General features: G+C 43.2%; 3 protein-coding genes across 6 annotated transcripts in view; 1 reads left to right on the top strand and 2 right to left on the bottom strand.

The window, feature by feature from the left end:
• Positions 1-7,130: 7,130 nt before the first annotated feature.
• On the top strand, positions 7,131-8,823 carry LOC120423265 (vesicle-trafficking protein SEC22b-B). Its single transcript, XM_039586999.2, has 4 exons — positions 7,131-7,478; positions 7,544-7,653; positions 7,788-8,043; positions 8,105-8,823. Exons 1-4 carry the CDS (start codon positions 7,404-7,406, stop codon positions 8,297-8,299), a joined length of 636 nt encoding a protein of 211 aa, XP_039442933.1. The 5' UTR covers positions 7,131-7,403; the 3' UTR covers positions 8,300-8,823.
• Positions 8,824-13,345: 4,522 nt separating this feature from the next.
• On the bottom strand, positions 13,346-17,540 carry LOC120423255 (peroxisomal N(1)-acetyl-spermine/spermidine oxidase-like). Its single transcript, XM_052708995.1, has 4 exons — positions 16,825-17,540; positions 15,515-16,762; positions 13,759-14,958; positions 13,346-13,699 (listed from the first exon to the last, which is right to left on the bottom strand). The coding sequence occupies exons 1-4, from the start codon at positions 16,995-16,997 to the stop codon at positions 13,432-13,434; spliced, it is 2,889 nt and encodes a 962-aa protein (XP_052564955.1). The 5' UTR covers positions 16,998-17,540; the 3' UTR covers positions 13,346-13,431.
• Positions 17,541-24,110: 6,570 nt separating this feature from the next.
• Positions 24,111-24,754, bottom strand: part of LOC120423256 (hexokinase type 2) — a 33,748-nt gene continuing 33,104 nt past the window's right edge. For all 4 annotated transcript variants that reach the window (XM_039586978.2, XM_039586977.2, XM_039586980.2 and 1 more), the window contains exon 8: positions 24,111-24,461. In XM_039586978.2, coding sequence (XP_039442912.1) covers positions 24,288-24,461 — 174 coding nt within the window. In that variant the 3' untranslated portion in view covers positions 24,111-24,287. The remainder of the gene's footprint in view (positions 24,462-24,754) is intronic.

Here is a 24,754-nt window from a genome sequence, read left to right as displayed (position 1 = left end):
ACAGATCTGGAGTTTTTTTTGGATACGGATATAAATATTGCGCGTCCTAAGAAATAATCAGTTTTGGTGATTATCTTGAAGCGGTCTTTAAGATAAGAGCGCAAGCATTTTTTCAATCCATCGCAGTAACCGGTTTGATTTCCGCTTTTCATTGCTGTCAGTTCTACTAAACTTTTTATGTTAATTTGTTTTCGTACTGCGTTTCTTTTTGAAAAAAAAAAAAGAAATCTTTGTATCTCTTTTTTTTTTCAATTTCAATAGTGTTTTTATTAGAATTTAACTGTTCTGCTCCAGGATGTTACATTTGCAATTCAGAGATTTGGAGAACCTTTCAACTGAGATCAATTCATAAGCCTTTGCAGGGAGGATACATATTTCTACGTTTAGATTTTGCTAACTGGGTGTTCTTTTAGGGAAAATAATTTTTGAGAAAAAAACCCTAGATCTATGTTTGGCTTAAAAACTAATATCACAGTTGTTGGCGGAGGAGTGCTTCGATGAGCGGATTCGTTGACATCCCACACGAAGTCCTGAAGGTTCTCGTTGCCCTTTCGATGCTTGCGTCGACGGTGTCGACGCCGGCCAGCTTGTGTAGATCGTCGGTCGGGTACCACGGGTCCAGGTTGTGCACCATCTTGAGCAGCTTATTCTGCTTCACCTGGAGTCGCTTACGGTGCGATTTGGCGCAGTTGCCCCAGACCGCAGCAGCGTAGGTCAGCATTGGACGGATGATGCACTTGACCACCAGCGACTTGTTCTTGATGCTCAGCTTCGACCGCCGATTCAGCAGGGAGTAGAGCGCTTTGGTGGACCGATCCACCTTCCCGATGATGTAGTTCACGTGCTTGTCGTACTTTAGCTTCTTGTCATGCACCACTCCCAGGTACGTGACTTCGTCGTCCCACGTTGCAGGCTGGCCGTTGACGCTGATCGATCTGCGGGGAAGGTGCCGAGCAGCACGCCTCCTGGTGAAGAAGATGGACTGGGTTTTCCCAGCGTTCAGCTTGATGCGCCACTTCCGCTGAAACTCCTCGAGGTTGTTCTGTGCCGCTTGTTGGATGGGTGACGACGATCTTCGGGTCCTTGTCCGATGCCAAGTATGCAGTGTCATCCGCAAAGAATGCGTACGATACTCCATCGATCATCGGCACGTCAGAGGTGAGGATGTTGTAGAGAGTCGGGCTCAGCACTGATCCTTGGGGCACGCCGAAGGGGATGTTGTGGACGGAAGAACGCTCGCCATTCACCGTCACCGTAAACGATCGATTTGTCAGGAACGACTCGACGATCTTGACCAGGAACGGCTGGAGGTTCGAGCGGAAGAGCTTGTAGACCACGGCGTCCTGCCACACGGAGTCGTAGGCCTTTTCGACGTCGAGAAGGATCATGCCGGCTTCACCATCTCCGAGATACGGGCGAGTTGGTGCACCGTTGAGTGCCCCGGCTTGAAGCCGAACTGCTCGTGTGGAATGAGTTGCTCCGTCTCCAGGTGACGGTTTATCCGGACGAGGATCACCCGTTCCAGGAGTTTGCTCAGGCTGCTCAAAAGGCTGATCGGGCGGTAGTTACCTGGATTGGTTATATCCTTGTTCGCCTTTGGGATGGCGATCACGTTCGCGTGTTTCCAGCCGGCCGGAAAGTAGCCCAAGGCCAGGCAAGCGTTGAAGATTTTGGTCAGGACGACCAACCCTTTTCTTGGCAGCTGCTTGAGGCACGTATTCCGGATTCCGTCTTGCCCAGGAGACTTCCGGTTTTTGAGCGTGCGGATGATCGCCTTGACCTCTTTCGGCTTGACAAGGGCGGCCGGAGGCACGGGAGGAGTTGTCGATCGGATGTGGCCAAGCGCGTTCTCCACAGCAGCCGATGTTTCGGGATCACCTGGTTGCTCGTTGTTGTGGGCAGCGGCGAATGCACTAGCGAGCGCTTCGGCTTTCGCTGAAGGGCTCGCTACGAGGTCTCCGTTGACGTTCAGCGGAGGACTGTACTTGACCGTGTTCCGGAGGTTGCGGGTGAGCTTCCAGAACTTGTTGCTGCCGTTGTCCAGCGTCCTTAGTAAGGAGCCGAAGTTTTTGTAGCGGTGTTCGGCGCTTTTGGTGCTGATGACGTTGTTCAGGTGGGTCACCACCGCTCCGATGAGCGGGTCACGTCTTCGGATGAACTGCCTACGCCGTACGTTCCTCAGCCGGATTAGCAGCTTCAGCTCGTCGGGAATGTCTTTCTTCTGAGGTAGGATCCTACGTGAAGGGACAGCGGATTCCTCAGCAGCTTTCAGGATGGCGGTGAACTTGTCGATGGCGTCGTCGATTTTCTCCGAGCGATCCAAATCGTTGATCCAGCTTGCGTTAAGGTCGACCTCCCGCTCGATCGAGCCAGCAAACGTACTCCAGTTCGCTCTGTCGAAGCATCGGACGAGTCTTCCAGCCGGGGCGACTGGAACGTCAGCGTCGATCGTAAAAGTGACCGGCAGATGGTCCGACGACAGTTCGACGTGCGTTATCGGCTTCGACATCTGCACCAGGTTGTTTGAGATGACCAGGTCCAACGTGGAAGGCCTCCCTCGTCCAGCGGGGCAGCGGGTGGGAGTATCCGGAGCGTGTATGTAGATGTCCTTGGACTCGTACTCTTGGTGCAAGATTTGTCCTGCTTTGTTGGCCCTGGCACAGTTCCACATCCTATGTCGCGCGTTCAGGTCACCCACCAGGAAGACTGACCCATCGATGCTGCTGAGCTGCCGTATTTCGCGTCGGAACTGACAAAGCGTTGCCCTGCGGGTCGAGCCAGGGTAGTAAACAGCAACGATGTTCACTGGTGCGGGATCCACATTGATCGTGACCCCAACGGACTCGATTGCCCGGGTCGAAGTTTCGAGCTTGGAGTACTTTATCCCGTTACGCACCAGAAGTGCAACTCCTCCCCCTCGAGCAGCATCCGGTGAGTTACGGTCCGCGCGAACAATGGTGTAGCTTTTGTGGTACACCGAGTTGTTGAGCTGCAGCCAGGTCTCCGTGATAATCTTTGTATCTTAAATTGATCTGCTTCTTTCATTTGCAAGGTGTCTACGCCGAGACACCTCTTCGCAGCCCAGTCCACACAAGGGAGGGGGAAAAGGCCAGTGGAATGTATTAAATGATCTACTTCCGGATGGTGGATGACAATCAGGTCGAGCGGACGGATTCACGATCACTTGCCATGAGGCGATTTATTAGCTGAGAGCTGGTTACAGGGTTCGACCGGGGTTTTATACACCAGTGGCATCTATCGCAAACAGTGGGGATTTGTACTAACAAAGTGCAATAGAGGAGAAAATCGTGACGTCAGAAATGAACTCAAATCACTCAAAGTTCATTTTGTGAGTGACTTTAACAGTTTGGCCTAGTTTGACAGCTACATTGTCCTAAGTTTTCTGTGGGAGAGAAAAGGAGGCGAATACTTTATGAAAATCATACCTGTCAAAATTCCTAGCCTCAAAATTTTGTCGCGAGTTGCTTTTCTCCTCTATAGAGATCTGCTTGGGGCAGTGTACAAATTCTGGTGAGCAGATATGAGGAGCAAATCTCAAGGCCATGTGCACAACCGAGCAAGAAATGGGGTCCTTAAGGGTCACCATTTATTTTGGGCCCCAACATACCGGCCACCAATGGAAAGCCGATTCCATTTATATTTAATCTAAACTTGTTAATTACATCTCAAATTTCTTATAAGCTAGCTTATTTCAACGTCTTGGGAGGTCGCCGAATAGCTGGGCGACTCGTCTTCTTCGAGATTGTTAGCCGTTGCCTACAGTTTGCAGCACTGATTGGATTTCCGTTGAATTGCTTGCCACAGCGATAGCCGGTTAGTAGGGACACCAAAGAGGTCGGGCTCAGGGATCGATCGGAGAGCGGTGCCGACCAAGAATTTTTCGGGAGTGAGTCGGGAGCCGTCACGTCGGCTCCAGAGTCCAGAGTTGTCCTTGGGTATCGTTGCCGACTGCACGGCACGGTTAATCTCCAGGGTTAGATTCGATTCCAGCGCGTGCATTTAGTGCCAGGCCAGCTTTGGCCACGTGTTGGTGAAGTATTGGCGTTGGTCTGCTTGCTTGCTTGGTCGGTGTGGCTAAGCTCCTGGAGGAAGCCAGTCTCGCTCGGTTGTGGCGTTACACGGAGAAAAAAGAGTTCCCAACATCGTGAACAAGTGTTCATGAAAATGTGAACCTCGAACAAAGTGTTCAAATCCCTGGTACGATTTTGAAAAACGTACCATGAAATTTGAACACTTTGTTCGTGGTTCCAATTTTCATGAACACTTGTTCACGATTTTGGGAACTCTTTTTTCTCCGTGTAGTCACTGAGGTGATTACCAATGGAACCTGGTGCACCATTGGTGGAACCTGGAGGTTTCGCGAGTGCAAGTCCGTTTTGGGTTTAGTCGGCTTAGACAGTGTGAATTTCGTGTGACTCTCCACATCTAATCTTTAACAAACCACCACCACCATCTCCTCTCCTCGCGCCATTTAGTTCGAGGATGACGCCGCTGGTCTTAACCGTCAAAGAAGATCCCCTCTCGACATGTCCGGTTCAGCAGATGCTTGAGCTTCCGATTCGGCAACGAAAGAAAAAGCCTGCCGGACGGGGCAAACAACGTCCGTTGTGCGTCTATCCGACCCGGTACAAAGACTGCAATCCACGGATACTACTAAGCTGACCGCGAAGGCTGCAGAACCTCTGCGTCCGGCTCGAAACCCAGAAAATCGATGGCAGGACCAAAAAGCCAACGCCAGCCAGCCGAACAAGCCCTAACGATTTTCTCAGATTGTCAGTTTATGTAAACAATTTTGGTTTGCCTAAGCCTACTTTCACTTGCCTTCTATAGGTTTTTCCGTTGCGGCGATATCTTTCTGCGGCGATTAATTGGAGCGCAGGATTCTAATTTTTCTCGAAATTATTAATATCAAAAAATATTTATAAAAAAAAACTATAAGTCATAAAATCTTGAAATCGAAAAATTTTAAAAACTAGGAATCATAGATTCAAAAAATCTAATAATCGTTAGACAAATTTTAATTCTAAAAAATGTAAAGTCTAAGCGGTCTAAGTCTAGGTAGAATGTAAAGTACAAAAAATATCTCTACATTTAATGTAAAGGTTTAAAAACTTAAAAATATTAAAAATCAAAATTTCTTGAATAATACTTGGCTCTCTGACTGTCGATCCTCTCGATATCTAGAGTTTTTATTGAATAGGTCCTATAAACATATGAAAGACAATAGGTTATAGAACCGTTTACAAGATAAACTCTTGATATCAATATTGCTCCATCAATACATTTTTCAGTCTCTTCAAGAATCATGCGCACAAAAAATATTAGTGTAATGACAAAAGTAACTTACTCTTGAATTGAAAAGTAGGTAAAATTTGCTAAATTGATTTTTTTCTTGTTTTAAAAACGATAACTTTTACTGCTTAAGTTTAGGAAAATTTTCTGACCAGCTGATTTAAAAAAAAATAACTTTTAAGTATAAACGGATCCACGTTCCTGCTAACAGTTATACCGCAAGTTTCTTTCTGGCGTCCTTAATCGTTTATTTTTCTGGTTCTCGGGTTTCCGGCCAGTAGGTTCTTTCTGTGGTGTTTCCTCGAACGCTACTTTGTTCCCGGCAGCAGCCATCCGGCACAAACGTTTAGTCTCGGATGCTCCTTGGTGTTACGGACACTGATCCTGTTCTATGCCGGAAGAAAACATCTCGTAAAAGTCACCCCGCACATAATTAAGTGCAACAGCAGATATATTTGTTTCGTGAACATAACCTTAAACTCGAGATGTTCATTACGCAATGGGGACAGCTTTTGGAAGATGGACCAGGAAATACGAAGACAAGTCAGAAGGATTCCGTTCGATGGGATCAAGATAGTTAGCGGGTCCGGTGGAACAGTTGGACATTGTTTGAGAAATTTTGTTTTTATTTCGCTTCTTCGCCATGTCGGTGAAAATATTTGACATTGACGGGCGGCCAACCGGCGAATAGAATGTGCAACAAAGTGGGAAAAATCTCGAGAAAACACCACAGAAAAAACCAGAAAAATACACGATTTAGGACGCCAGGAACAAACTTGTGACAAAACTGTTAGCAGGAATCGTGTCCGGAACACCGTTTCTTCCGGCAGCCACTGCCCGAAACCAACAGGTTCTGTGTCGTGTATTTCCAACGCGCTTTTCCCTTGCTTTTTGCCAGCCAATGTTGCCTCGGATTTTTTTTCTTAGTCACGGACACGGTTCCGGCTGGCGGTTAGCAGGAAACAGCTTCTTTCTGCCTCACTGTCTCGGGCTCGGTCTCGGGTTTATTTCTGGCACTACGGTCACACGGACTTGGTTCCGGCCAGCGGATCTGTGTCGGGTTGCTCCTGGGCAGCGGCTTTCGGAAAGAAACTGGTTGTCTCGAAAATATTCCGGGCAGCAGCAGAAAATGTTTTGTTGTGTGCGGATGGTGCGGAAGCAAAAATGTGTGACGCCATCCTGGTGAAAATCTGGATATCAACCGGCACATAAAACATGTGTGCAGAGCTTACGAAGTCAACTTGCGACAAGGGGTTGGAAACTCTTAGAGCTATAATTATTATGTCAACCAGTATATCAAAATATATGTTAGTATACTTATTATTTCCTTTACATATCGCCAGTATACTTACCAATATACTGAGAGTATCTTAATATACTAACAGTTTATTGCTTTTCAGTTAGTTTACTAACAAGTATACTGGAATATCGTTAATATACTCAGTATTTTAAAGAAATATTAGAGTTTCCAGCCCCTTGACTTGCGAGACCAATATTTTCTACCAAAAAGAAGGCAAGTTCGGTTACGTGCAATACGCATATTTATAACATCTATGAGACTTGTGATCAAAATTATATGCGGCGCATATGAGGTTTAATATGACATGTCATAGTTTTTAAGACGATGCTTTAAGAAACGGTTATGTGTGTTTTGCAGGTTTGCATATAAAATCAATCATGAGATTATTTTCCGTTTTCGTTAATGAATGCTTATACCCAATGTGCATTAGGTTACACAATTCATTGGACCATCAGCTCGCCCCTCGATTCACTTTTGACACTTGTTCTGTGGGGTTCATTCACGCAAAAAGTTCACCCACAAGCTTGTTGACATCCGAGCGCCGAGGTGACGTGTTGGAGTTTTTTGCGTGATTTTCTGCTGCTGCTGCCGTCTCATCATCTTCCCTCAGATTGGCCAGTTTCGAGAAAAAGAGTGCTTCGCGAGCTTCTAGATTCTAGTGCACATCCGCCTCCGGTTTTGGACGCTGGAAATGTAAAGCAACTGCTGACGATAAAGGAAATCAGCTGACGAAATTTCACAGTGATAAGAATTTCAGTTTACGTTTGGGACAAAATTCAACGTAGCGAAAATGGCACTGATGACGATGATTGCCCGGGTTGTGGACGGTCTTCCGCTGGTCGGAACGATGCAGGAGGACGAGCAGGTTGGTTCCTCCTTCAAACCCTTTTAATTATTTAGGCAATATTACAACTTTTTTTTAAATTTTAGTCTGGACGAAGTGTCCTGGAGTACCAGAATCAGGCAAAAATGCTCTTCCGGAAGCTGGGACCAAATTCACCCAGTCGCTGCAGCATCGAAACCGGACCTTATCTCTTTCAGTAGGTTTCTTGCTTTGAGTTGCACCTGGCTTTATCAGCACAATTGATAAATTAATTGCGTCACGTCGCTCGAAATTGCAACGAATTTTACGCTTGACTTATTTTGATTTCTAAAACAATTTGAATTCCTTCAGCTATCTGATCGAAAACGACGTCTGCTATCTGGTGCTGTGTGACAAAATGTTTTCCAAGCGCATCGCGTTCAGCTACCTCGAGGACATCGCCCAGGAGTTCCACAACAACTACGGCCGCAAGGTCAACTCGGTGACGCGGCCGTACGCGTTCATCGAGTTCGACATCTACATCCAAAAGGCGAAGAAATCCCTCACGGACCGCCGGCGGAACATCAACACGATCAACACGCAGCTGCAGGACGTGCAGCGGATAATGGTGAGTTCAAGCGAGCCTTCAATAGGTCGTGTTTTCCAACTAAAGCCAAACTTCACTCCAGGTTCAAAACATTGACGACGTGCTGCAGCGGGGCACGGTCCTCTCCGAGCTGGACACCAAGACGCAGAACCTGTCGATGCTGTCGCAGAAATACAAAAAGGACGCCACCTATCTGAACCGGAAGTCGCTGTACGTGAAGGGCGCGGTGGCCGGCATCGTCATCATAGTGTTTATCCTCTACTTTTGGGTCATTTAATGGGGGTGAAGGGTGAGACGCGTTTATTTTTTCCTGTTTTTGTGGTCTTTTTATGTAATGTTAATAAAATAAACTAGAAGGTGAAAAGAAGTAAATTTACACTGCAATTTGGGCCAAATTGACGACGTGGTTGTTATTTAATCGCTGTTTAGTTCTATACGAACGACGTTCCTTTAATTTTCACGCTAAACATTGAAGGAAGCTTTTTTCTGATATTACTTTAGTGTTCAGTGACCGCCTGCGTACTATGTCAGAAGGAAAACAGTTTTTGCACCTTGATTTTAAGGCTAAATATTACAAAGTTGTAAATACAACAAGCATAATGATAAAGAGTTTCAAGCAAAATCAATCGTTTCCTTAGAAGGTGAAGGTAGGAGCATTTCTACTTATGCATTTTCGGTTAATTGGAGCTAACGTAATAAAGTTAATAAGAGTAGAATTGTTTGAAATGTTTAGTTACAATTTTTACTTATAAATTTGCTTATTTCGTGTTTGCCAATAAAAAATATTAGCATATTTCTATACATTGTTTTTTTTAACTATCATTTTGATTGCAATTGTAATTTATTGAAACTAGCCTGCTAGTTGACACTGTAATCAAGAAAGATGTTCGTTCACAAAAAATGGAAAATGGACTAGACCAATCGATTTTACGTTTGATTTTCTTCAAAATGAAAACTGGCTCAGCATTGTACGGCTTGTGGGATCAGAAATATTGCAGTTAAAAATTCTGGAGTTGTTTTTTTTTAAAAGGTCCAATAAACCAAATTTTGAGTTTTTGCTTTTTGGGTGTTTTTGAATATCCCTGACTCAAGGCGGTTCTAAAAACACCCAAAAAGCAAAAATTAAAAATTTGGTTTATAGGACCTTTTCAAAAAAAACTCTAGAGTTGTTTTTTTTTGAAAAGGTCCAATAAACCAAATTTTGAGTTTTTGCTTTTTGGGTGTTTTTCAATACCCCTGACTCAAGGCGGTTTCAAAAACACCCAAAAAAAAACTCCAGAAATGGAGGTTTGAACATTTTTTATTTGCGAATGAGGCGATTTGGACAAAAATCAAGATTCTTGGTTGTTTTGATGGAGTTACAAAAAAAAAAAAACTTCTAAATGGGTAAATATACCCATTTCCCACTCTAAGCGATAATCCGGGGTGTTCCTTGAAATTTACTAAAACCAAGTACACCAACCAGTTGAGCAGCTTTTTGTGAACAATACTGTTTAATTTGTTTTTTATCAGAAGTAATTCCTATTCTTTTGAAGGCATTTTACAAAAATCATTCGTTTCCAAGGATACTAGATGACACCAGAAAAAAAGCATTTTTTAAAGGGTTAAAATGGATGATAATATACATTTTTATATATGTTTCTATTGTGAAATTGTCTCAGGAACACGAATATGATAAAATTAAAAAAAAATTACAACCAAAAAATTCACTAAAAGTAAAAGTGTCTATTCAATATGTTAAACTGCCTTACCCAAAGCGGTTTCAGTCTCAGAATGTAGTTCCAGATGTCCCCTACAAGCTGCAGGTCGATCCGAGTTGATATCTGGATGGAACACTTTTTTATTTCAGTTTGAAAATTACCGTAAACTGGGGTGACTTTGATAGCCTGGGGTGACTTTGATAGGTTTTTCAAATGCCCGTCAAATTAATATTTAAACATTTTTGAGAATTTTGAGTATGTAAGCATTAAGGGAAAGCTTATTGTTGTATTCTGACTAATGCAAGTTAAACGTGTAACACTAACACTACTACACGGGGAAAAGAGGCACACCTGGGAGGGGGAACAAGAACTGGCAGAACGTGGGAGAGAGTAAATAAAGCAACACGCGGTGAAAATTGCTGGATTAAATTCGGTGTTTTTTATTCATTCATAACCCGGAACAGAACATAACATTTGGCGACGAGGCGAAAAAGAACCCGCAGGAAGCGTGCGAGTGAAATTTGGTTCAATCCGGCGGCGAGAACTCAGAAAATCGGCGTGGGAAGCCCGAGGCCGCAGTCAACGTAAACAAAAAGAGACTTGATCGGGACGAGAATCGATTAAATTCGGGCACGATGGTAGATGCAGCAAGCAACTCGAGTGTGCCACCTTTTATTCCCGGAGACACATCGGTGTCGGCCCGGTGGAAGAAATGGAAGCGCGCCTTTCAAATCTTCCTCGACGTAAACAACGTCACGATTCCCGCCCGGAAGAATTCATACCTTCTTCACTACGTGGGACCCCAAGTGCAGGACGTGTTCTTCAGTTTGCGAGGGGAGGAAGCACCGGCAATTCCGGCCGGCTCGGATGAATTCAAGGAGACGATGAGGCTGCTGGACGAGTACTTTTTGCCCATGAAGTGTCTTCCGCTGGAGCGGCACAAGTTCCGGAACCTGAAACAAACCGACGATGAACCCATCGAGAACTTCGTTCTTCGCCTCCGAGAACAAGGCAACCTCTGCGAGTATGGTGACCACTTGGATGAGGAAATCAAGGAACAGCTTTTCGAAAAGGGTGCATCGGATGACTTGCGAGCGAAGATCCTCAACAAACCGCAAATGACACTGGCCGAAACAGTGGAAGCTGGTCGAGCGATGGAGACAATCGAAAAGCACAAGACGAACACGACCGTGGCCCGGGCACCGGAAGAAGTCCACCGAGTAAGATCCAAGGCAAAGAAACGGGAATGCTATCGATGTGGCCATCGGGGCCATTTCGCCAACGACGAGAACTGCCCTGCGAAAGACCAGATGTGCAAGCGTTGCGGCTTAATCGGCCATTTCAAGAGCTGCTGCAAGACAAAGAAGCAGAAGAAGAAGGTGAGCGGAAAAGGTACGCGACACGCAACGGCCAAGCATCACTCTTGTGATTCGGATGACTCCGATGACACGGAGAAACAAAGCGGAAGCGATTCGGATGAGGACAGTGTGCAGTATCTCTTTGCGACTGATCCGATTAGAGAAGGAAGAGCTGTTTGTGCTGTTGGAGACGTTCCTATCGAGTGGGTGATCGATTCAGGAGCCGGCGTGAACGTCGTTGATCGTCGAACCTGGGAGTACCTGAAGCAGCAGAAGGTGCGCGTCAACTTCCAGACAACTGAAGCAAAGAGAACGGTGAGGTCGTTTACTGGGCAACCGGTACAAATCGCTGGATTGTTTTCTACGGAGATTGCTACGAAGGTAAAGGGAGTCGAAGCAGAGATCTATGTGGCGGAAGATGGTGAGTGCTGCTTGCTGGGACGAAGGACAGCGTTGGATCTTGGAATTCTCAACATCGACAAGACTGTATGTGTGACAAGTGAGAGCGAGGCAGTTTGGGAAGGCCTTCGGGGAACAAGCGAAGTGAGCTGGAGGCGTGACCTGAAACCGGCAATAGTTTCGACACGGAAAGGTGGACGTGGCCCTTACAGCGCTCGCGAAGAATCACTTACAAAGTATGTGACGTTTGAAGAACTTCTAGCGGTTCGTTGAGGGCGTTCGATGAAGACGGACAGTAATCGAGCAACCCGGAAAAAGAAGAGATTGTTGTATTCTGACTAATGCAAGTTAAACGTGTAACACTAACACTACTACACGGGGAAAAGAGGCACACCTGGGAGGGGGAACAAGAACTGGCAGAACGTGGGAGAGAGTAAATAAAGCAACACGCGGTGAAAATTGCTGGATTAAATTCGGTGTTTTTTATTCATTCATAACCCGGAACAGAACATAACACTTATTATCGAACATATATGCAATAATGTGACTGTTACATTGAATGTATCAAAAATAGTGGCCAAATCAAATTTCTATCAATGTCACCCCGGGCTATCAAAGTCACCCCAGTTTACGGTATGCTATTTTTTCATTAAAATGCCAATAACTCCCTTTAGAATTAACCAATTTGGATGCTTTACCCTGCATTTTGTTGCATTTTTGAAGCCCTTTAAGATGCATTTTGAATTTTGAAATTAAATTGAATTTTGTCTAAGTTATAGCCTTTTTAAGATTTTTTTACGTTTTTGAACCTTCAAACTTTGTGTCCCGATTTGCCCCACTTCCCGTTGACCTAGAGTGCTCATATTTTGGCCAGATGCTAGTTTTATATGCACAAACAACCCCTGAAAATTTCAGGCAGATTGGTGAGGTCAAAACGACGTCCCATACAAAGGGGTATGCCCTGTTCGTGGACTCGCTCATAAAACTTGATGTTGTTGGTCAGTAAATGGCATACATTTGTGTGCTTGCTCGATGCGCAACTGTTGCTAGTATGTTTTTGACGGTTTTTGGCCTAGACATTTATTTTGGAGTTTTAATCGAGCAACAAACTCTCCATATGCAATAGGTAAATGGGTAAATGATGAGAATGGGGTTTTCCCCCTACTTTCAACTGTCAATTCGCTCCTTGTGGTGGAGTTGCCCTCAATCTTTTGTTTACGTCGTTTACGTCATATCCCCAAAACTTGTATGTTTTTGGCGCGCAAATTTTGATAAAAAATCGTTCGTGATAAAAAGCCGTTAATCTTATCAGCGAATTTTAGTCGGACAATCTATTTATAAGGCAATGTATTTCGCAGTGATTACATTTTAATCGTGCTTCAATTGTTTGGTGATATCTGCGAGCTGAACACAACAGAATTTAATTCATAATTTTGAGCTATTTCGCTGTGATTTCATGTCTAGTGATTGTGTTTGAAAATAATTTAGTTTTGTGTACACTCAACCCCCGGTGGTTGGTCACTTTTTCGTTTGACACTTTTTTAGTTTGTACCCCGTTGGTTGGTCATAGTCAAACTAAAAAGTGACGAACTGTCACTTTTTACACGGCGCTCACGCACACTATCAAAACAAACGTTTAGTAGTGTATGTGAACTCCGTGTAAAAGGGGTGTCAAACTAAAACGTGACCCCGTTCGTTTGACAACAGTTGGTGTCAAACCATCGGGGTTTGAGTGTAAAACTGTTAATATCAAGGTTTAATAAAAAAGATATGTATAGTGTAAGTGCAAATGCAAGATTGTGAAACAAGCTTTTCCGGAAATTCATGGATTATCCGCTAGGCCAAGGTAAGTCAAACACTCCTCCGTCTTCTCAGGAAGCTTTTATTAAAATAACAATTAAAACATTCAAGTAGAAAAAGAATCCAGCTTTTTAAAACAATCAATTTTAATCCTAATTGAGCAACTTTTGCGCTTGCTCCAAACCGGACTGATATGCTCCGTGGACGGTGGAAAAGTACTTGGGGTGGCAGGCCTCTCCGGCAAATCGAACCGTGGCCGAATCGCTCTTTCCGGCCTGTATCGACCCGCCGGTCATCGTTTCGTGCCCATCACAGACCAGGGATTCCAGCAGCGACCGTTGAAAGTCCGGCTCGTAGTCACAGTTGGTCGAGGTGTAGCTGTAGGAACCCCGGACGAACGGGTTCGAGTGCCATCGGGTGCTGTGGGATTAGGGGAATTTTAGCATTTGAACTTTAAATTTTTGGGATTCATTTCTTACCAGTAGAAATTGATCGGTTCTGGGACCTTTTTGTTGGTGAACTTTCTCAGTATGAAGACGCAATCATCGACGATCTGTTCGTCGGACAGCTTCTCCATCTCGAGCGCTCCGTAGCTTCCGACCCAGCCCAGCAGAGTGTTTGGTGGTCCGGGGTCAACTATGTCGAACCCGGACAGGTATCGCGTCCAGTGGGAGTCCTTTTCCAAGGTGTCGCTCCAAACAAGCTGGATTCCTTGGCTGTCTTCCCACCATGCGGATTCAAATTGGAGGAAGATTTTGTCTATCGTTCCAAATCCAATGTTTCGGATAGACCGCCGGTAGGACTTGGGTAGGGCAGGTTGGAAGAGTTTGTTGAGCGATGCCTTGAGAACACCAAGCGAGAAAGTTACGATGAGATGCTGGCAGCTGTAGGCTGTTCCGTCGGAGCATTTCACTACAACACGTGACTTCAAATCTTTCCAGCGAATCTCGCTGACTTCCTTGTTGTAAACTATCTTTTCGTGACCAATGTCGTCTACCAGGCAATCCACCAGAGCTTGAAAGCCGTATTTCATGTTGATGTGAGCTTGGCAACTCTCGCCGTTGAACGAGTAGCTTCCCCATAGCTTCGCTGAAATATCCTTCATGCTCATGCAAGAATTGTCTATAATTTGGAATCGAATGTGCCAATCCAGTAGTTGTCTAGCTAGTTCCTGCTCATCCTGCCGGAACGTCTCTCCAATCCTTCGTTCAAACTGTTCTCTAAGATAAGCGTCTACAGAGGTCGGAAACTCTTCACAGCCCTTCTTAGCAAACCCTTCACACTCTTCCAGTATTTGTCCGACGAGAAAGTCCACTTTCTGCACCAAGAAGTCATCAACTCGGTACCGATCGTCTCTCAGGTAATCGCCCAAACCCTCTTCGGACAGTTCCTCCCTCAGCAAGTCATTCTCAACCGCAATCCCGTGCAGATCGTTTTGCCTTCCATGCAACCACTGAGCTCCGGCGTCAATTCGTGGCCCCTCTCGATCTACTCCAGCTTGGGCCTTCATGGGAACGGTGCTGATTCTACCTCCTGCCACAGACTGTGCCTCCAACAGGGCAAACGTCTTTCCGGAGGTTCGTAACGCTTTTGCGGCACCTAACCCGGCCATTCCGGCACCTAAAATCAATACGTCAACGTACGCCTTCGGTCCTTGCTCGGTTCGAGTCGTGAAAAGCCTAAAATGAGGGGGTTCATCGTGATTTGTTGGGTATTTCTTTAAGTTTGCGATGTATTACAAGAAGAATACTCTTGTTTCTTGGAGTATTGCTGCAAGCTGTAGATATTTATTTGAAAAATTGGTAAAACTTATTCATAAATACAATGAATATACTGCCGGACTTAAACTAAACATCTCATATAGAACTTAGGAGCAAGCGGGAAATGTGTGTGGAAGACCATCTCCGGTTCGGTATTCGGTAAAACAAGGGGTGACGATACTTGCAAATCAGAGACAGGCGCGAAATTGGAATTGGTTTGGAATTTGTGTTACTTATGTATGGCAAAAGGCAGGCACACTTCTTTCATAGATGTGCTTTCCTATAAACGAGAGAAAAGAAAAATATAACGTAAGAAAAACTTGCATGCACCAAAAATACTCAAGAAACGCAACACGGAAATGGGAAAAGGACTTGGAACATTTTGGTCAGAACTTGTCTTGTCATATTGACTCGTGAAACTCAACATCAACTCAAGACAAACAACACAAAAGAAGCTTTCACTATGAATACGTACCTCTCGTAAAGACCCACCAACCGGTCCGCTTCGCGCCAACCCGTCTCGATCGCCCCATGAACGGTCGAATAGTAATGGCTGTGGGTAGCTTCTCCGGCGAACTGAACCACCGGAATTCCGCAGGAATTTGTCAGCGGAAGCGCCAAGTGTTCAGCCGATGTGTTAAGCAAATCCGTCGTCATCGATCGGAAGCTGTACGACCCGCGGAAGTTTGGATTGGAGTACCAAGTGGTTCGGTGGAAGGACTTGGGCTCTGGGATGGTGGTGTTCTTGATGAACTTCCGCAGCAGGTGCATGCACACTTTGCGGACTTCGTCCTCGCTGGTACGTTCCATTTTGCGACCATTTTTGCCGGAGATCCAGCCGCACAGGACGTTTGGCTGGTAATCCACGGTGTAGAAGCCGAATACGTCCTCCATCCAGCTGTTCTTGGAGGATCGTACCGCTTCCAGGTCGGACTTGGTCCACAAAAGACTGAGTCCTTGCCAATCTTTAGGCCAGAATGGCTTATCAAATTCCAAAAACAGCTTGTTGACCGTTCCGATCGAGAGACCTTGGATGGCGTTGACCTTGATTGGAGGTAACTTGGGGGTGAATAGCGTTCCGTAGCGTTCCTTCAGGACACCGAGGGATACTGTACTGATGACGTGGTCAGCGTCGTACACGGTGTTATCTGTGCACCGAACCGACACGGTTTGATCCGGTCCGGAGTTCCAGCAAATGTTGGCGACGGACTTGTTGAAATGAGTGTATTCTTCCAAGTTGATAGCATCTTTTGCAATAGGCAGTGGGTAACGTTGCATCAAAATCTCAAAGATTGTTCTGTAGCCTTTGTCTCTCCAGTTAAGCAGTGGATTGCCATCGCACTCCCAGTAGTGTAGATATCCCGGTCCCGAGGTATCGAACCAGCTATCGGAAGATTCAATCGAGTTTTCAAACTTGTGGAAGAACTCCAAAAACTGATACGCCGTATCGTGATCTATATCTCCATACTCCGGAGTTTCCAAGAACGACCGAAACTTCTCCAACACAAACGACCCCAGCGATCCCCTATAGTGACTCAGCTCGTTCTTGTGCGTCCCCAGTATCGTCCACATGGCTTCCATCAGCTTTTCACTCTGCTCCATCGGAACGCGCTCTCCGTTGGACTTGGTCAGCTCGAAGTTCTCGTACCGTGCCGTATTGGAATCAAACACGTTGAGCTTTGACCCCAGCTGATAGCACACATTGTTCGCCTCACCGTGACACCTGAAAGACATATCCGTGAGCACTTATTTTGTCAATTAATCAAATTCTGCGACAAAACACACCACTGCGCTCCCAGGTCGACCACGTTGGCACCGAATGGTACCGTGTGGATCCGCCCACCGATTCGGTTCTCCGCCTCCAAGATGGTCAAATTCTTGTACCCCTTGGCGATCAACCGGGTGGCCGCAGCTACCCCCGCCGCTCCAGCTCCAATAACCAGAATCCTCGGATCCATAATAGCTTACTTTCTGATAAAATATTGCACTTTTTGCTCTATATTGCACGCTCGTTCGAATTGTTCTGCATTTACGCCGCACCGCAACAGGACTTATCTTTCATAATACAAGCGCCCGTGTCTCTTTACCACTTAAAACAACAAGAAAAAATATAACAAGTTTTATGTCTGTGACGGGTCGATGCGATAAGATTACGACCGACCGACGGGGTGGGATTCAATTTATGTGCTCCTGTGTGGCAGGGAAAATGTTGACAATCTGATTGGTGTAAATATACGCTCAACGTGGTGGTTTAAGGTTGCACTTATACATTGGACTGGTAGATTGTTTTGCGAAATTTGGGACATACCAACACTTTGGTAGAGCATATTCCGAGCAACATGTGAACTTTATACTTATCTTTATAAATTAAACAAGCACAATGATGAGATGAACCTCAACATACAAACACATTATTTTTAGATAAACTTGATAAATAGGAAAGATGGGCAAGAAGTACGATAACAAATTCGCCTCTGTTGAACAGCTGAGAGGACCCGGCTTGTACGCATAATCATATCAGTATAAAACATGCCGGGAAGTCGATGTATTGGTGTGTTTAGCAGATTTATGATCGGAGTTTTATGTGCCCTTCACATGTTGCAGGAGAAATTTGATACGAGCACATGCGTACAAGTTTGGACAGGTGAAAGTTGAATGCAATGTGCTTGAAAAGGCAGTTTTCAATTATCAATTATTTTTCATTAGGTTCTCGTACTTGAGGAACTTTTTGTGCTATAAAGTGAACTTTTCATACATTCTTAACACTAATTCACTTCAAAAAAAAGTTTGGTTTACTTTTCATCTAGGATTTCTGCAATGAAAAACTTCTTCAAAAAACAATATTTAATACTGTCCCGCGGCTGCTGTTCAGTACATTTTTGAAGAATTTTTATGTTTCACATACCTTATCTACACTATTCAAGAACAAAACATCACCAATAATCAAAATTTCTACTGAATTCCTCATTATTTCTAACTAAACAAAAGGGCCCATAAACATCATTCAAAACAACAATCGGGTGACAGCGCTTTAGTGCCCTTTTAGTTCTCTTCGAAATTGCATTCAGAAAGGGCCCATTATGAACAACAGTTGGAAAGTTAAAAGGGCCCAATAACGATTTTTTTTTTAAATTATGAGTTTTATTGAGAAAATCAACAAAAATTAAGAAGCATTTAAGCAGAGTTGAGGATAATGATGTCTTTTATCGTATCATCAGTAAAAATACCATCAGCCAAGCTTCTTTTTTAAATAGGAATTGGGTACTAAAGCCCTGTGTCAATTTTTATGTACAACGGTAAAAAACACGATTAAAAACCATTTCTGATCTTTTTTTTTTTTCATTTTAACTCAAAAAAAAAATTTGACAAGACAACATTTTTTCGATGGATCAACTATGGTCCCCTTGGAACGAGCTGTCAAGTAGGAGCTTTTCTGTCAAGAAGGACCGCGAGGTTAATTTTTCAAAATTGATTTAAAAATCCATTTTAAACTCTTTGTGGTCGTACAAAGGGTCATTGTACTCAGAAAAATAAGCTTTATCACTGTAAACAAAAATATCAGCAATCTAAGCTTCGTTTTAGGACCCAATTGAAACAAGTTGTCCACTTTTTGCAAGCGATTTTCTCGAATCGCGGTTTTTGGTTTTGTGCCCTAATGAAATGTTTGGCTCGATTTGTGGAAATCCTTATGATAAAATCAAAACTGGAGTTTTTTTTAAAAGGACCAATAAACCAAATTTCCAGTTTTTGCTTTTTGGGTGTTTTTCAATACCCCTGACTCAAGGCGGTTTCAAAAACGCCCAAAAAGCAAAAACTGGAAATTTGTTTTATCTCATAAGACTTATCTGAAGATGAATATTTTTAAAACCTATGGTTAGTTTGCCATACGGTGTAACATCGAACTCCGTCAACTATTTACTTTCTTGACGGAAACAAATGAAATTTACACTGTTTTTTTTAAATAAAAAAGCATTTTAAGAACGTGTAGATGAAAAAGTCGAAGCTTTTTTTAATTAGATGATCATAAATTGATCGAGAATCCATCGAAAAACGGCTATGTTTACAACTGGCGTTTAGGACTAACTAATTCAATTTTGTCAATTTTGCGGTCATTTACGGGTCCCAAATAAATCCTAAATATTAGCTTGATGGTTGCGACAGGACCTGGCGCTCACACGTTAAAGTTTTAATTTCTGGAGCAACATTTGAAAAGGGCGCATAAGCATTTTGACAGTTAGAACTATTTCGCAAATTCTGAGCCAACAGGTAACTATTTAACAAAACCTGCAGCGTTAGAAGGTAGCTGGGAAGGTCAGCTATTGTTTAACACTTCGAGTTTTGTGAAAAAGTTACTTGTTGTCTTGGAATTTTCAAAAAAGTTTCAGCTGTCAAAATGCTTATCCGTCCTTTTCTCGTGTTGCTCCAGATTAGTACTAAAGCTCCTTGACGATTTTTGATAAAATCTCATGAGTTCATAGATCGTGTTCCATAGAACAACACTACTCAAGAGTGCGAAAGGATTTGTCAGTTTTCCTTGGGGATCACCGGAAGTGCATCGATATTAGCTCCTAAAATGTGCAAAAAATGTCGCAAGGTAAGCAAAAGAGGTGGTTCTCACCAACAGGATCGGTAGAATTGAAGAAGTTAAGGGGTTACATACATGTAGAAAATCAACAAATTCATATTACAGATTTTATTTTGAATCCACTAAAAGATGATTTTCAATCACTCCTGAAAGTTTCATGAAGATATTACATGATTAAACTGAGTTAGAGACGACTTTCAGCTCAACATTTTGCCGTGCGCAAAGCGGGCTGTCAAACTTTCTGAGCGTTTTTCTCGAAACACCGAGTTAATTTACGGGTGCCACGATATCTCGAGATGGGAGTGACCAAATTGGCTAAAATTTGGGGTGAAGACTCTCAAAACATATACCGTGTGCATGACGAATCCCGATTTTGAAATTTTGCTTTTTTAAAAAATAGAAAAATCAAAAACTGACGATTTTTTTATATGAAAAACACAAAAATATTTTTATTTTTTTTTAAATAAGTTTTTTCTTTGTCATGCACACAGGACCGGTTTAACGAGTCTTCACCAAAATTTTGAGCCGATTTGGTCAAGGCAGTGTTAAGATATCGTGGCACCCGTTCTTTGAAACAGCTAACTTCAAATAGCTATATCTCGGAAATGATACAACCAAATGTCTTCAAATATGTTTTGATAATAGATAAAAATGTGTATTTTAATGCCCTGATAACAGTTTTTTAAATAAAATTAAGTGTGTGCTCAGTGCACTGCTTACACCAACCTCTGACTTTTTTTTATATCGATTGACATGTATGTAACCCCTTAAAGAATACAAAACAAAGTAGTTTGAGCAAGGACGGCAAGGATGTTCAAAAATTGTCAGGAAACCTGAGCGAGAAAGAAGTAGTTGAACGTTGGGAAAAGGTTCAAAAGTGGCTGACCGGGTTTATAAAATCTGGTGCTTTTCGATTGTAAACAATACAGAGATGGAATACTACTGCCATGAAGATCGAGGTAAAAAAACCCATGAAACAAGTCCTCCGTGGCCTGTACTGCCGTTCTACGCATAATTGTCCCATGTCAGTATTGGACGAATTTGACTTTATGACATTTTTAAGTTTAGTTTGATGTGTACTTTAAGAAAAACACATAAAATCTGGTACTTTGTTTGCAAACTCATTAAAAACAACACCAAGTCTGTTTGTCCCATCGTTAAACTTCTACGCATAATTGTCCCACCAAGTATTTTCTAACACGGAATCATCAGTTTTACTAAGCATTATGTCTTGTTTACCAGTTGTTAAGCAAGATAATCACAAATAAGGGTGATAAATTGCTAACTGGGACGATTGGGGACACATAGGGCGAATAGGAACCTTCGGGACAATTATGCGTAGAAACACAGAAATCGGTAGAAAAATTTCAATCGCGTTTTTTTCAGTTCCACTTTTTTGAACATGGGACAATTATGCGTAGAACGGCAGTGTAGGACATAGATGTGAGTGTGCTGAGAGAAGAGCTAAAGTTTGACGTGATCGAAGTCTTTAAGATAAAAATAAAAAAAATAAGATGACGAGACCCAACACGGACATCAAGTATCGTAATCAACTGTAGCGAGGGACGGTTCTTCAAAAAACGCGTGAGGCTTATGAAAAAAAAAAAAAAAAAAAAAACGGAATACACGTAACACCTTATAATGTGGCCCTCTTAAACCTTGCGATTTCGTCAACGGATCCACCAGGCGTTCTTTTTGCGATAAGACTCCGCCTCCCGGGTCTCCTAAGTGTGAAGGTATGGCACGGGGAGAGGGCACCGAAAACCTATATATACACTTAGAATTTTTTTGCGTCCGCCTCGGGATTCGAACCGGCGACCTCTGGATTGTGAGTCCAGTACGCGGTCCGATTGTTCCACACAGCAGACTTATGAGGCTTATGGTTCATGCGTCTTCGGCACACTCTGTCAGATGCCTACACTCCACCGTAGACCGTTCGTAGCACCTTCCGTTCCAAGTCTCCAAGAGCACGTTCGACCTCCTGCATCCAGGTCTCGTGGCCATAGACCTCGTTCCGGTCCAATCAGTGTTTTGCGGCGTAGCACTCAATCCAAAGTGCGGGTCTTCCGTAATCCAAATTACGATTCCCAGCAAAAATACGAGTCCGGATTGCTGGTGTCATTGTCGGCGGTTACCAACGATCTCAAGTACACGAACTCGCTCACCTCTTCCAACACATTATTATTTAAAGCTAGAGGGCGGTCGTCTTGAACCCTTTTCTCTCGTGTACTTCGTCTTCGTCGTATTCATGCCAAGTCTATAGGTTAGGTGTTGGAAACTGTTTATCAGCTGCGGGCGTTCCATGTTTGACTTCTACGCAAGGGTCCTGATTGCTTCACAATGACTCATTCACTCGCGATCACAAATCTAACGCGACGCAAAACTGTTCTGATCGCTTCCTCACTTCCACACCAATCGCTACTGAATATTCTCTCTTTGCTCTCCCTTTCACTCCAATCGGGTTGTACAGCGAAGAGCTCAGAAAGACCGATTGCGTTCTATATCGGCGATCTGCTTTGTTTTGATCATTTATTAAACTGCTTACATCAATGTTATCAAAAATCAAATTTGGTGTATAACACAACATCAAAGACACATCCGACAACAATTTCTACCATGCCTCGCTGGTATTTTGTTAGATTCTCTCCTCTCTGAACATATTCGTTTGTGACTCGGGTAAGTAAGCAGTAAGCGAAGCAAGCAAAGAAATTCACGAAGTAGGTATTTGTTTCACATTTTGAAATGATTGCGGCCGTAGAGCTGGCCGCTAGTGGGTCGTGTTCGTTTGCGAATGTTTGCGCGCTCCAGTCGGCAAAGATTCGTTCGGCGATGAGTGAGTGGTTTTGAACCGAACCCTTGCACCGTTCGCTTCATCGTCGTTGAGGTGCTCGTTGAAGTACCGGTTCCACTAGAGAGCCTGGATCTTATTAGAGAACGGACATCTCAAACCAAAAGTACCAATCGAAGCACGAGAACTGTCAAACGGAGGTACCAAACGAGCATAAGACAAAGGATTTTGCTCGATTGGTACCTCCGTTTGACAGTTCTCGTGCTTCGATTGGTACTTTTGGTTTGAGATGTCCGTTCTCTAATAAGATCCAGGCTCTCTAGTTCCACCTATCCAACTTTTGTTCACGATCAGGTTTCTCGCGTTGTCCCTACATGAAGCCTTTGTGGGACTGGTTTACAGAAGGTTAACAAATAAACTGGGATATGGCATTTTTTTCTAAATAAAAGGAGGTATCGATGTTTAATCTACTAGATCAATAATGTTTTTCTTTATTTTCATCTTTCACTGTCAACAGTATTATAATAATTTTCTTTAAATTATTTCTTTATTTTTAAATTACAGTTAGCATTTTTTTGTAATTCTCTCTGTTTAATTTTAATAATGTACACTTTGCTATTGTTTCGTTATTAATTGTATTGATATACATAATTTAAATTATTACTTGTTTTGTTTGTTATCAATTTCCCACATTTAAGCCAAACTCAAGCTCTTCTTATTTTTCTCCATTTTCGTCCATGTATTTTGACTTTGTTTTTTTCTTACTTGTATGCTGTCCTAGGAAATGATAGTGGGTGTGTTTGTTTGCTTCTCTTTTTGTTTTATAAATATAATAACTAAAACATTACAATCTAGAAAAACTAACATCATCATAACAGTTTCATTTCGATGGGCGGGGGAAGAAAACTAAAGAAAAAAAACCGGAAGTTGTCATTGTCTATTTCAGTGCAGTGGGTAATATTTGAATTTATATCACTAAAAACAGCATCTTTTTTTTCAATTCGTTCTTATAAAAACATTCGCTTTATTTTCATTCACTTTTTTCTTCTCTAATTAAAACTGTTCCTAGAACACAAAAATAACCGTTAAAAAGCCGAAATCAATGTCGCGCAAACTGTGAAACTCGCCCCGCTCTGCTGAGGTTTGTCCCGTTTTCGTCTTCTTTTGAGGAGTTGTTGTTTTAGTTTAACTTGTAGCCTTTCTAACGCGCACGTCGAAAAAAGTCTGTATTTACAATAGGATTCACAACATGTTTTTTTTCCCTTCCAGATGCCAGATTGGGCGACTGGGTTCTGCGTTTCGCTACTTAAACTATAAAAAAAAAACAAAAAGAAAACTTGAACCTGTGGACCGGCGGCGGATTTCGCGCAGTCGAAATCGTGGGGTGGGGGATGAAAAATGGAGGGTGGGTATTTTTAAATTTCTTGTTTTACAACTAATTAATGTACACTTAACTGAACCTTCGCGCCGGGATTGCTTTGCATTCACAATGGTATTCGGAGTTTTTTTTTTGTTTTTGGGGGTTCAATTTCATTGTAAGATTTTGCTTTGCTGCTTTGAAAATAAATTTGATCGCTGCTAATCGTTCATGCATTTTGTTACTCTCTGCTGTTTCGACTTACATTTAAAACATTTCCTATTACGGTTAATTACTTTATAGTAGCAATCCTCTTGCGGTCTGTTTTTTTCTGCTGTGGGTTTTGTTTTTTTTTCTCTCTTTAACTTGTTTTATAATTATCCGCTAAATCACTAGTATAGTAGTTGTGTATCTGGTTGATGAGGGGCTTTTCTTTGTTTTGTTGGTTGTGTTTGTTTTTTTTTAAGAGTAGCTGCTGCTGAGCTGAGGTTAGGTGAGGCGGTGAGGGAAGGTCCTTCCTAGTGGGCTTCTCTACACGCCACCGCGGCCACGAGTGCTGCTCCGCGCCCGGAACCGTCCTCGGACAGCATCAGGTCGAAGCTGATGTCGGGCTTCACAAACTGTCTGATCTTTTGCACCATCAGATCGTGGAATTTCGGGTGGAAACGATACACCGAGCCGTCAACGCCGACCTGAAAGAATAGAAAAACTAACTTAATCCACCTATGTGGTTGATGCCTTCCTCACTTTTTACCAAAAATGGGTATATGAGTGGTTTCATAATTTTTTTAGATCCAGAAAAAAGAACACAATGTATAACTTATGTGGTCATAACTCGAGACAGGGTTGCCAGATCTTCAATGTTTTGGACTCTTTGGAAAGGCATTTCAATTAACTAACCAACGATGGGTCGGATGATGGATCCGGACATAGTTTACATACATTTAAGTGAAATCCGGCTTCAAAAAAGTACATAAATATCACT

This window comes from Culex pipiens, chromosome 2, assembly GCF_016801865.2.
Source record: "Culex pipiens pallens isolate TS chromosome 2, TS_CPP_V2, whole genome shotgun sequence".
In the NCBI taxonomy this organism is placed as follows: Eukaryota; Metazoa; Arthropoda; class Insecta; order Diptera; family Culicidae; genus Culex; species Culex pipiens.
The sequence above is the reverse complement of the archived record's forward strand: the minus strand, read 5'-3'. Positions and strand labels throughout refer to the sequence as shown.